The sequence below is a fragment of the Pteronotus mesoamericanus genome, unplaced genomic scaffold (genome assembly GCF_021234165.1).
Source record: "Pteronotus mesoamericanus isolate MK-2021 breed Mesoamerican mustached bat unplaced genomic scaffold, CSHL_Meso_final contig_94, whole genome shotgun sequence".
NCBI lineage: Eukaryota > Metazoa > Chordata > Mammalia > Chiroptera > Mormoopidae > Pteronotus > Pteronotus mesoamericanus.
In genome coordinates this window covers 3,165,141-3,178,286 of record NW_026555285.1, presented here as the reverse complement: position 1 = coordinate 3,178,286, position 13,146 = coordinate 3,165,141, and the positions used below count along the sequence as shown (strand labels likewise).

Sequence of the window (13,146 nt, the reverse complement as noted above, 5' to 3'; positions counted from 1 at the left end):
TAAATAACGCTGCAATGAACATAGGGGTGCTTAAGTTCTTTCAGATAAGTGATTTGGGTTCCTTCTAATATATTCCCAGAAGTGGAATCACCACGTCAAAAGGCAGATACATTTTTAATTTTCTGAGGTACCTCCATACAACTTTCCACCAATCCGCATTCCCACCAACAGTGCACAAAGGTTACCTTTTTTTCCATATTCTAACCAACGCTTACTGTTTGTTGATTTTATTGATGATAGCCATTCTGACAGGTGTGAAATGATATCTCATTGTGGATTTAATTTGCATTTCCTTGATCATTAATGACATTGAGCGTCTTTTCATATGTCTATTAACCATCTCTGTGTCCTCTTTGGATAAGTGTCTTTTCAGGTCCTTTGCCCATTTTTAATTGATTGGTTTTGGAGAGGATGGGTTTTGGTGTTGAGTTTTGTAAGTGCTTTTCTGAATTTGGATATTAACCCCTTACCATATGTATCAGCGAATGTGTTCTCCCATTCTGTGGGTTGTCTTTTTATGTTGTTGATTTCCTTTGCTGTGCAAAAACTTTTTAGTTTGATGTAGTCCCATTTGTTTATTTTTTTTGTTTGTTTCCCTTGCCTAGGGAAATATATCTCATAAACTATTACTACAAGCAAGGTCCAAGATTTTACTATGTTTTCTTCTAGAATTGTAATGGTTAGAGTCTAACATTGAATTCTTTGATACATTTTGAATGTATTCTTCTTTTTTTTATTGTTCAAATACATTTGTCTCCACTTTCCCCCGCCCACCTCCCTCCCTCAATCCTTCCCCACTTTCGCTTTGTCCCTGGGTCCTTTATACATGTTCCTTGACTTAACCCTTCCCTTTCCCCACCCCACCCCTTCCCTCTTGACTCTGTTGGTTTCTTTTTGCTTTCAGTGTTGCTGGTTATATTTTCCTTGCTTGTTTGTTTTGTTGGTTAGGTTCCACTTACAGGTGAGATCATATGGTATTTGTGTTTTGCCCCCTGGCTTATTTCACTTAGCATAATGCTCTCTAGTTCCATCCATGCTGTTGCGAAGGGTAGTAGCTCTTTCTTTCTGCTGCACAGTATTCCATTGTGTAAATGTACCATAGTTTTTTGATCCACTCATTTACTGATAGGCATTTAGGTTGCTTCCAACACTTGACGACCATAAATTGTGCTGCTATGAACATCGGGGTACATAGGTTCTTTTGAATTGGTGTTTGTGGCTTCTTAGGGTATAATCCCAGCAGTGGAATCTCTGGGTCAAAAGGCAGTTCCATTTTTAGCTTTTTGTGAAAATTCCAAGCTGTTTTCCACAGTGGATGCACCAGTCTGCATTCCCACCAACAATGTATTAGGGTTCCCTTTTCTCCACAGCCTCGCCAGCACTCATTGTTTGTTGATCTGTTTATGATGGCCATTTTGACCGGTGTGAAGTGGTATCTCATTGTGGTTTTAGTTTGCATTTCTCTGATGGCTAGTGATGCTGAGCATCCCTTCATATGTCTCTGTGCCCTCTGTATCTTTTCCTTGGAGAAATGTCTGCCCAGGTCCAGCCAATATTACTAATGAATATAGATGCTAACATCATCAACAACATATTGGCTAACTGCATCCAGCAATACATTAAAAAGATAATCCATCATGATCAAGTGGGATTCATCCCATGGATGCAGGGATAGTACAGTATTCTCAAATCATTAAACGTAATACATCACATAAACAAAAGGAAAAACAAAAATCATGTGATCATATCAAGAGATGCAGAAAAAGCATTTGATATGGTACAACACACATTTATGATAAAAAACACTCAGCAAAGTGGGAGTAGAGGGAACATACCCCTACATGATAAAGACCATATACAAGAAACCTGCAGCCAACGTCATACTCAACAGGCAAAAACTGAAAGTTTTCCCACTGAGATCAAGAACAAGACAAGGGTGTCTGCTTTCACCACTTTTGTTTAACATAGTATTGGAAGTTCTAGCCATAATGATCAGACAAGAAAAAGAAATACAAGTCATCCAAATTGGAAAGGAGGAAGTAAAACTGTCATTGTTTGCAAATGACATGATGGTGTGCATAGAAAACTATAGACTCCACAAAAAAATTACCTAATAAGTGAATTTGGCAAAACAGCATGATACAAGGTCAGTATTTAGAAATCAGAGACGTTTCTATACACTAAAAATGAAATATCAGAACCAGAAGTCAGGAAAAAAGTCCCATTTGCTATAGCAACAAGAAAAATAAAGTGCCTAGGAATTAACCTAACCAAGGAGGTAAAAGGCCTGTACAAGAGAACTACCCAACACTGAAGAAAGAAATTAAGAAGACACAAATAAATGGAAGCATGTACCCTGATCATGGATTAGAAGAATTAACATCATCAAAATGTCCATACTATCCAAAGCAATTTATAGATTGAGTACAATCCCTTTTAAAATACCAATGACATATTTCAGATATAGAATAAACATTTCAAAAGTGTTTATGGAACCATAAACAACCTCTAATAGCCTCAGCAATTTTGAGAAAGAAAACTAAAGTAGGAGGGATCACAATACCTGACATCAAACTATATTACAAGGCCACTGTAACCAAAACGACTGGTACTAGCATAAGAACAGACACATAGATCAAAGGAACAGAATAGATAGCCCAGAAATAATCCCATGTATCTATGGCCAACTAATACCTGATAGAGGTGGCAGAAGCATAAAATGACATTTTCAACATATGTTTTTGGGAGATCTGGACAGCTACATGCAAAACAATGAAACTGGACCACCTACTTACATCATACCCAAAAATAAACTCAAGATGGAAAAAAGACTTAAATAGAAGTCACAACACCATAAAATTCCTAGAGGAGAACATAGGCAGGAAAATTTCAGATATTCTACACAGCAGTATTTTCACCAATGTGTCCCCTAGAGCAAAGGACATAAAGGAAAGAATAAATGAATGTGACTTCATGAAATTAAAAAGCTTCTGCACAGCTAAAGAAAACAACAGCAAAATGAAAACAGAACCAACTGTATTGGAAAATATATTTGCCTCAGACAAGGGTTTGATCTCCAAAATATTTGAAGAATTTACAGGACTCCACACCAGAAAAGAATTGCATTGAATTTATAGATTGCTTTGGGTGATATGGACATTTTAATGATGTTAATTCCTCTACACATGAACACCGTATGTGCTTCCACTTGTATCATCTTCAATTTCTTCATTGTCTTATTTTCTGAGTACATGTCTTTTACACCCTTGGTTAGGTTTATTCCTAGGTATTTTACTCTCTTTGTAGCAGTTGTGAATGGGATTGTTTTCTTAATTTTCCTTTCTGTTTGTTATTACATACAAAAATGCAGCTGATTTCTGAATGTTAATTTTATATACTGCTTGGTTGCTGAATTCATTTCTCAGTTGTAGTAGTTTCTTTGGCGTTCTCTAGGTACAGTGTCATGTCATCTGTAAATAAAGACGATTTTATTTCTTCCTTTCCAATCTGGATATCTTTTATTTCTTCTTCTTGTCTGATTGCTGTGGCTAGGACTTCCAGTACTTTGTTGAATAAGAGAGGCAAAAGCAGACATTCCTGTCTTGTTCCCAATCTTCAGGGGAATGCCTGCAGTTTTTGCCCATTGAGTAAGATGCTGGCATTGTGTTTGTCATATATGGCATTTATTATGGTTAGGTATAGTTCCTCTAATCCCAGTTTGAAGAGAGTTTTTATCATAAATGGGTGCTGAGTTTTATCAGTGGTTTTTCTGCATCTATTAATATGATCATATGGTTTTTATCCTTCATTCTGTTGATGAATCACATGTATTGATTTGTGAATGTTGTGCTAACGTTGCATTCCCAGAATAAATCACGCATGATTGTGGTGTATGAGCTTTTGATGCATTGCTGTATTTTGTTTGCTAATATTCTGTTGAGGATTTTAGTGTCTAAGCTCATGAGGGATATAGGCCTTTTGTGCTTTCTTTCTACTGTCTTTATCTGGTTTTGGAATTAGGATAATGGTGGCCTAGTAACATGAATTTGGGATTTTTCCCTCCTCTTGAACTTTTTGAAATATTTTGAGAAGGAGAGTTGTTCTCAGAATGCTTGGTAAAATTCACCTTTGAAGCCATCCAGTCCAAGTCTTTTATTTGTTGGGATTTTTATAATTACTGCTTCAATTTTGCTAGTTGTTACTAGTCCATTCAGGTTTTCTACCTCTTCCTGATTCAGTTTTGTAAGATTGTATGTTTCTAGAAATTTATCCATTGCACCAAGGTTGTCCAATCTTGGCATACAGTTGTTCATAGTAATTTCTTACAATCCTTTGTATTTCTGTGGTATCAGTTGATATTTCTCCTCTTTCATTTCTGATATTATTTATTTGGGTCCTCTCTTTTTTCCTGATGAGTCTAGTTAACAATTTGTCAATCTTGTTTTACTTTTCAAAGAACCAGTTCTTGGACTCATTGATCTTTCTTACTGTTTTTTTAGACTCTATTTCATTTATTTCTGCTCTGATCTTTAGTATTTCCTTCTACTTATTTTTGGCTTTGTTCTTCTTTAAGTCCCTTTAAGTGTAAAGTTCAAATGTTTATTTGAGTGTTTTCTTGTTTTCTGTGATAGGCCTGTAATACTGTGAATGTCCCTCTTAAGATTGCTTTCCCAGTACCCCACAGATTTTGGATTGTTGTGTCCTCATTTTCATTTGTTTCAAGGTATCTTTTGATTTCTTTCTTGATCTCGTTTTTGACCCATTTATCGTTTACATGTCATTGTTAACATGTCATTTCGCTTCCATGACTTCACATGTTTTTTCAGTGTTCTTGTGATTGATTTCTAGTTTCATAAAATTGTGGTCAGGGGAGATGCTTGATATGATTTCAGTCTTCTTAAGTTTATTGAGACTTGTTTGGGGTCTTAACAGGTGGTCTTCCTTAGAAAATGTCCTCAGGTGCCCTTGAAAAGTATGTATTCTGCTGCTTTGGGGTGAAATGCTCTGAAGATGTCAGCTACATCCATTTGATCTAGTTTGTCATTTCAGGCCATTGTCTTATTGATTTTCTGTCTTGCATATTAATCCATTGAAGTCAATGCAGTGTTAAAATCCCTAACTATGACTTCATTTCTGTCTGTCTCTTCCTTTATGTCCATCAAAATTTGGTTCACATATTTAGGTATATCTATGTTGGGGGAATAAATGTTTACTAGGGTTATATCCTCATGTTGGATTGTTCTCTTTATCATTATGTAGAGTCTGTCTTTGTCTCTTATTAGAGCCTTGATTTTAAAGTCTGTTTTGTCAGATATAAGTACTGCTTCCCCAGCTTTTTTTTTTCCTTTCCATTCTCATGAAATATTTTTTTCCATCTTTTTATGTTTAGTCTGTATGTATCTTTTAGTCTGAGATGAGTCTCTTGGAGGAGCATATATATGAGTCTTGTTTTCTTATCCATTCAGCTACCCTATGACTTTTAGTTGGGGCATTTTAGCCATTTATATTTAAGGTGATTGTTGATAGACATTGATATCTTATTGTTAGACTTATTTTCTTCTGGTTTTTTTTCTTTCTCTTTCTCTTTTTAAAGCAAGCCCTTTTGTGTTTGTTGCAGTACTGGTTTGGTGTTAACAAACTCCTTTTTAGCTTTTTCTTTCTGGGAAGCTCCTTATTTGTCCTTTGATTTTAAACAACAACTTTGCTGGATAAAGTAGCCTTTGTTGTAGGTCCTTTTCATCAACTTGACTATTTCATGCCACTCCCTTTTGGCCTGAAATGTTTCTGTTATGAAATTAGATGACAGTCTAATTGGCGCTCTTTTGTATTTAATTACCTGCTTTATTCTTATGGATTTTAGGATTCTCTTGTCTTTAAGCCTTGTCATTTTAATTATGATGTGTCTCAGTATAGTCCTCTGGGTCCAACTTGTTTGGGACCCTCTGAGCTTCCTGTACTTGTGTGACTTTTTCCATCAGATTAGGGAAGTTTTCGGTCACTATTTCTTTAAATAGGTTCTTGAACCCTTGCTCACTCCCTCTCTTTTCTTTTTGGTATTCCAATGAAGTGGATATTGTTCCACTTCATATTGTCCAAAATGTTTCTTAAGCTGTCCATACTTCATTTAATACTTTTTTTTTCTTTTTCCTTCTCTGCCTAGGTTTTTTTTCCCTTGTCTTCCAAATCACTATTTTGATCCTCTGCTTCATCTAACCTGCTGTTTATTTCTTCTAGTGTATTATTTATTTCAGATACTGCATTCTTTGTTTCTGATTGGTCCTTTTTTATGGTTTCTATGTCTTTTTTCATGCTGTTGCATATCCTTATAATCATTACTCTAAACTATCTGATAAATCACTTGCCTCCATTTCATCTAGTTCTTTTTCTAGGGATTTCTCTCATTCTTTCATTTGGGTTCTGTTTCTTTGTCTTCCCATTTTGGCTGCTTCTTTCATGTGATTCTATGTATCAAGTAGATCTGCTAAGACTCTGGAGTAGGCCTTTGTCAGATGTTGTTTATGACTGGCACTTGTCAACCTGTTTAAAGATATCAGTGATCCACAACATATGGCTCCCTCTACTGGGCCTGTTTGTGTGTGGAAAGAACCAGGCTGCTCACCAAGATTGGCTTTTATCAGCACCTGGCTTGTAGGAGGGTTGCCTGAAGTCTCATAAAACTCTCAGAGATCCACCTTAGTTGTTAAATGAATCAGCAGTATAGCCTGAAACTGTAATCAGCTTAAGCTCCATTTGGTAGGGCAGAGTAATTCCTGCCCTGGCTGGGATTTTTTAGGACACTTCTATTTATGCTAATGATAATCACAATTGAATTTTGGCTTTTGAGATTTCTGTCTTTAACAGTATCTCAAGAGGCCTATACAGGAGGTAGATAGGGCTACCTCTCACTTGCCCACACAGATGGCTCAGGCTTACACCCTTCTAGAAATGATCCAGTATACACATACAATAATCAGCATGGTTGAGGAAAGAGATAGATATTATTGTTACTAATACTGGGAATAGTATTATATAAAGTTATTTGCAACCTAAGGAAATTTCGGTCAACGATCAACTGCATGTACAACAGTGGTCTCAATAATATTATAATGGAGCTAAAAATTCTTAACTTCCTAATGATGCCTTAGCTGTCAGTAAGGTCATAGTGTAATACATTACCCATGTGCTTGTAGTGATCCTGCTGTAAACAAACCCACTGCATTGTCAGTTGTATAAAAATATATAATACTTGATAGTGAACAACTGTTACTGATCTGGGTATTTACTATGCAATACTTTTTATTGTTGTTATTTTAGAGTGTACTCTTTCTACTTACTAAAAAGAAAAGTTTGCAATAAAACAGTGTGCCATTACTCCAACAGCATCCTAATACATCTCCTGTTTACGACACCTCTTTATTGCATCATTTTCTCTTGCTCTTTATTTAATCTCTTATTGTTTTATACAATAACATCCTCTACAGACTTATAGCCTAGGAACAGTAAGCCTAGGTGTGTCAATGGCTTTACCATCCAGTTTTGTGTGAGCCTATTTAAGATGTTTGGACAATGACAGAATCACCCAATAACATTTTTCAGAACATATCCCCATTGTTAAGCAGTGCCAGAGTTATTGGGAAGATTATCAGATAACATCTGTATAGCCTATAGCACAATGCTTGGAACATAATCATAATAACTATTGTTATTTAATTTTAAAGTTGAGGAAAACTAGCTTAAGTATCACTTTTTTTTTTTACTTTGCTGCCTCATAATCTAAGGCCATGATTATGAGGGTTAACATGGTATGAGAATAGTGGCGTGTAGTAGCAGTCGAGAGGAGTACTTTATTAACCAACATTGTTTAAAATTGCTATTGCATGGTGATGATAAAAAGTTGACTGAAGTTTGTCATTCACTCTCTTCTTACTGCTCAACCTCTGGAATACTGCTGAGTAGGAACACTGGTTTTGTATCAGATAGACCAAATTCACTTCCACTCCACTCTTGATGACTGTGGTGTGGGGCAATTTATTTGGGCTCTTTATAGCCTCCCTTCCTTTTTCATACCATTGGATAATTAATTTATGTGAGTATTAAATCAGATAAGTTAAAAACACTTTACATATAATAGTTTCCCCCCCAACTCAGAGATATGCTGTAGAATAGGTCAGACAGATCATTCAAAGGTGAACATTTTAACAGCCTCACAAAGAAGTAGGGAAAAAAATAAGAAAAGTAAATATGAGGCCTTATCAACTAGACTGGATCAATCTGGATAAATATGTTTTTTTCCCCACTCATTTCCTGCTAAGAATACAACCTTCTCTACTTTTGAATTCTTTTCCCCTATTATGTAAGAGTTGGAGTTTCCCAAAGATTCTTCCTCTACCCCTTTCTCCATAGAATCACTTTTACCTGCCACTGCTGTGCCAGTCTGTGAGATATTCCTGTAGCTTACATAGAAAATTTTGGTCATTCTAACCAGTTAAAAATTACAATTTAAAAAAATTTTTAAGTACAAGATCTGTGTTAGTGTTTAACAAACAATTTGGAACTCCATATTATAAACGATTCTGTAGCCCTCGCTGGTGTGGCTTAATGGATTGAGCGCTGGCCTGCAAACCAAAGCGTGCCAGTTTGATTCCCAGTGTAGGGTACATGCCTGGGTTGGAGGCCAGGTCCCCTGTAGGAGGTGCACAAGATGCAACCACACATTGATGTTTTTCTCCCTCCTTTCCCTTCTCTAAAAATAAATTAAATCTTGTTTTAAAACTAATAAAAAATAAAAGATTCTGTTAAAAACTTGACAATCCTTGCGCTGACCAGTGTAATTTTGTTGGTTGGGCATGCCCCACAAAGCGAAAGGTTGCCAGTTTTATTCCCAGGCAGGGCACACAGCTAGGTTGTTGGTTCAGTCCCAGATTAAGGTGCATACAAGACACAACCAATTGATGTCTCTCTCTCACATCAGTGTTTCTCTGAGTTTCAAAACCCCCTCTCTAAAACTAAATAACTCTTTTAAAAAGAAAAAAATGCATAAACCTTGATTACTATTTTACATAGTGGTTGGCAATATTATATAAAAACTAGATAGACTCCATAAAATCACAGAAGTTCTCTGGAGGACCATTTAAAAAATTAAAATTCTGTTTTTACCTTTGGAAATTTTTGTCACTTTATCTTTAAATTTATTGGAATGACGTTGGTTAATAAACTTACATATTTCAAGTGTAATTATATGATATATCATCTGTAGATTATTTAATTTTGATAAGAGAACTTTTAGAATCAATTGTATTCAAATAGATGACATTATTATTAGGATAGTAATGATCACTTGTTCTAAATCAAAGTGAGTACTAAAAAGGAAGTAGGTTGAAATTGTAGAAAGAAAATGCAGATAGAAATAAGGTTGAAAATCTTGGGTCATTAAATTCTAGAATAAAATGCCAAGGGAAACTGAAGTTTAACAGATTTATGAATTAGCAGTTAAGGTACATTAAGTCTAGAAGCAGAGATCCAGACAGTATGCCCTCTCAGAGTTCCTTGCAGCACCCTAGTTTTTTCTTTGGTATATTACACAATATTACTTTTATGTTTAAGGTGGGTTTTAATGAAAACATAATTCTAGCAGCCAACAGATGGTAAAACCTGATAAAAAGGCAAACTGGACTTCCGGCCAACATGGAGGCGTAGGTATCTATAACTAGAACTGCCAGAAAATCAAACTGTATGGAAGTCCAACAACCAGGGAGTTAAAGAAGAAACATTCATCCAGACTGGTAGGAGGGGTGGAGATGGGCAGCCAGGCAGAGGAGACATTCGGCAAGGTAGCAGCTAGCGGACCAGGCAGTCCCACATCTGCATGCAGATAAACCAGGAGGAACAGCTGGGGAGCAAGACAGTCCACACAACCCAGGGTTCCAGAGCAGGAAAAGAAAGCCTCAAAACCTCTGGCTGTGAAAGTGTGTGGGAATTTCAGCGACTGGGGAAACTCCCAGGCTCACAGGAGAGTTCATTGGAGGGACCCAAAGGGTCCTAGAATGTACACAGACCCACCCACCCACCCAGGAGTCAGCACTAGAAGATCCCAATTTGCTTCTGGGTAGCAGGGGAAGTGACTGACAGCCAGCAGAAAGCCAAGCAAGCAGCATTGCTCCCTCTCAGACCCCAACCCCATGTACAGCACCACAACCCTGGCGAATACCTAAGGCTCCACCCCTTCCAATGTAACAGGCACACTGAGACAAAGAAATACAGTCCAGATGAAAAAACAGGTCAGAGCTCCAATAATAGAACTAAGCAACGAACAGACAGCCAACCTATCAGATGCAGAGCTGAAAACACTGGTAATCAGGATGCTTACACAAATTGTTGAATATGGTCACAAAATGGAGGAAAAAGGGAGAGCTATGCAAAGTGAAATAAAGAATACATACAGCAAACCAACAGTGAAGGGAGGGGAAACCAGGACTTGAATGATTGGGAGCAGAAGGAAGCACTGAACATTCAACTAGAAGAGAATGAAGAGACAAGAATTTTTAAAAAAATGAGAGGCTGAGGAACCTCCAGGAAAACCTTAAACCTTCCAACATCCGAATCATAGGGTGCCAGAAGGAGAAGACGAAGATCAAGAAATTGAAAACTTACTTGGAAAAATAACGAAGGAGAACTTTTCCAGTCTGGCTAAAGATGTTCACTTCCAGGAGATTCAGGAGCTCAGAGAGTCCGAAAGAAGTTGGACCCAAGGAGGAACACACCAAGGCACATCATAATTAAGTTAACCAAGATTAAAGATAAGGAGAGAATCTTAAAAGCAGCAAGAGAAAAGGAGTCAGTTACCTACAAAGGAGTTCCCAAAAGACTATCAGCTGATTTCTCAAAAGAAACCTTGCAGGCAAGACAGGTCTGCAAAGAAGTATTCAAAGTAATGAAAGGCAAAGACCTACATCCAAGATTACTCTATCCAGCAAAGCTATCATTTAGAATGAAAGGGCAGATGAAGTGCTTCCCAGGTAAGGTTAAGTTAAAGGAGTTCATCATCACCAAGCCGTTTTTATATGAAGTGCTAAAGGGACTTATCTTAAAAAAAAAAAAAAAAAAAGGATCAAAAACTATGAACAATAAAATGACAACAAACTCACAAGTATCAACAACTGAGCCTAAAAAAAGCAAAGCAAAAACAAACTAAGCAAACAACTAAAACGGGAACAGAATCACAGAAATGGAGATCAGAGGGGAGGGGGAAGGGAAGAACAGGAGACACAGTACAGCGAATAAGAAGCGTAAGTAATAAGTACAAAATAGACGGGGGGGGGGGTGTTAAAAATAGTATAGGAAATAGAGAAGCCAATGAACTTACATGTATGATCCATGGACATGAACTAAGGCAGGGGGTGGGGGGTTGGAATGTTGGTGGGAGGATGCAGCATAGAAGGGGATAAAGGGGAGAAAAAAATGGGACAACTATAATAGCATCAGCAATAAAATAGTTTTTTAAAGGCAAACTGATTTTTTTTAAAGGCTTATCAAAATTTAGTTCTTGCTTAATTAAAAAGATAGCTACTTGAGTAACCTTTTGGCTTTGTTCTTTCCTTGCATTTAAAAGGGTTATGGGGTATACAATACATATATTTGTGTATTTTTGTGCAAATTTTTCTAGGCCCATCACAGAGAACATCTGCAGTGGTATGGATTCTTTATGCTAGATCATCACAGTATCTGTTACAAAAAAGTACTAATTTTTATTCATTTTGTTTGTTTTAGACACCTAGTGACAACGGTTCTAAAATCCAAAGCTTTATTTTAGAATGGGATGAGGTGAGTAAATTGAACCTTTAAATTAGGCTTAAATTTTGTGCATATCCTCAGGCAGAAATAAGTTTTTTGTTTAATATTTAAGTTTTTCCTCCTTAAAAACAATGTGAATGGTTTCGTGTGGTACATGAGTGAATTGATGGTGTTCTTAGAAAGTATTACTGACTGGACCTCCTTATATGTTTTGTTTTGTTTTTTCCCGACTAAACCACCATCAAGCTGTCACTTGGGTAATTAATTACATTGACTAAAGAATTGCATTACATCAGCCTAATAAAGGCAAAATATTCATTTACTATGCCTGTTTTAACAAATTGCCACAAACCTGGTGGCTTAAAACAACACACCTTTATTCTCTTATAGTTCTGGAAGCCAGAAATTTAAAATGGCATTAACTGAGCCAAAAACAAGATGTCAACATAACTGTGCTTTGTCCAGAGAGTCTAGAGGAGAATCCATTGCTTAGCCTTTTCCAGCTTCTGGAGGCTCTCTTGTTACTTAGTTAATGGCCACATCAGATGCCTTTTTTCCTTGCTGCCATTACACATTGCCTTTTCCTCTTCTGTCTTCAAGTCCTTCTCTGCCTCCCTCTAAAAAGACACTTGTAGTTCCATTTAGGGCCCACCCAGACAACCAGGATAATGTCTCCATCTCTACAGTCCATGTTACCATATAAGATAACATTCGCAGCTTCTAGGTACTGGGACCTGGATATCTTTGGGGGCCATTATTCATGCTACCACAGCAAGCATACTGGGCTTTGTTAGTTAGTACTCTGTTTTACTGTCATTTGCATTTTCTTATGTCCTGCTGCCTACACCACAGCTAATAGGAGGGACCAGAGAGAATAGAAGAAATTCCATTGTTAATTTAGGAATTTGGCAGTATATTAAGAGTAATGAGGCCCGACCAAGTGGGTTTTGTTCCAGAAGTTCTAAGAGAATTCAGAACTAGAAAACCTATTACTATATCATAGTAATTTAGAAGAAAAACCACAGCATCCTCATAAATTATGAAAAAGCATTTGATAAAAATTGAGCACCATTCCTGTTGAACTTCAAAACAAATTAGGAATTGAAAGGTAATTCTTTATTTGATAGTTATTTTAGTATTAAGCAAAAATACAAAATTAATGAAAGCATTTTTGGCCAAAGCAGAAACAAGTGAAAGTTACCAGCTATCCCAACCTTTAATATTATTCAGGAAGTTATAGTTAATACAGTATGATTTGGAACCAAAACAAAAGGTATAGCCATGGTAGCTGGCCTGGGGGCTAAAAGTATTACTATTTAAAGATGATACTATTTTCTATTTAGACTACTCAGTAGA

The 13,146-nt window shown here is 36.7% G+C and overlaps 1 protein-coding gene across 3 annotated transcripts in view; it reads left to right on the top strand.

Annotated features, from left to right (window-relative positions):
• Positions 1-13,146, top strand: part of FNDC3A (fibronectin type III domain containing 3A) — a 238,390-nt gene that overhangs the window by 188,317 nt on the left and 36,927 nt on the right. For all 3 annotated transcript variants that reach the window (XM_054586338.1, XM_054586339.1, XM_054586340.1), the window contains one exon: positions 11,767-11,820. In XM_054586338.1, the coding sequence (XP_054442313.1) occupies positions 11,767-11,820 (54 nt within the window). The remainder of the gene's footprint in view (positions 1-11,766; positions 11,821-13,146) is intronic.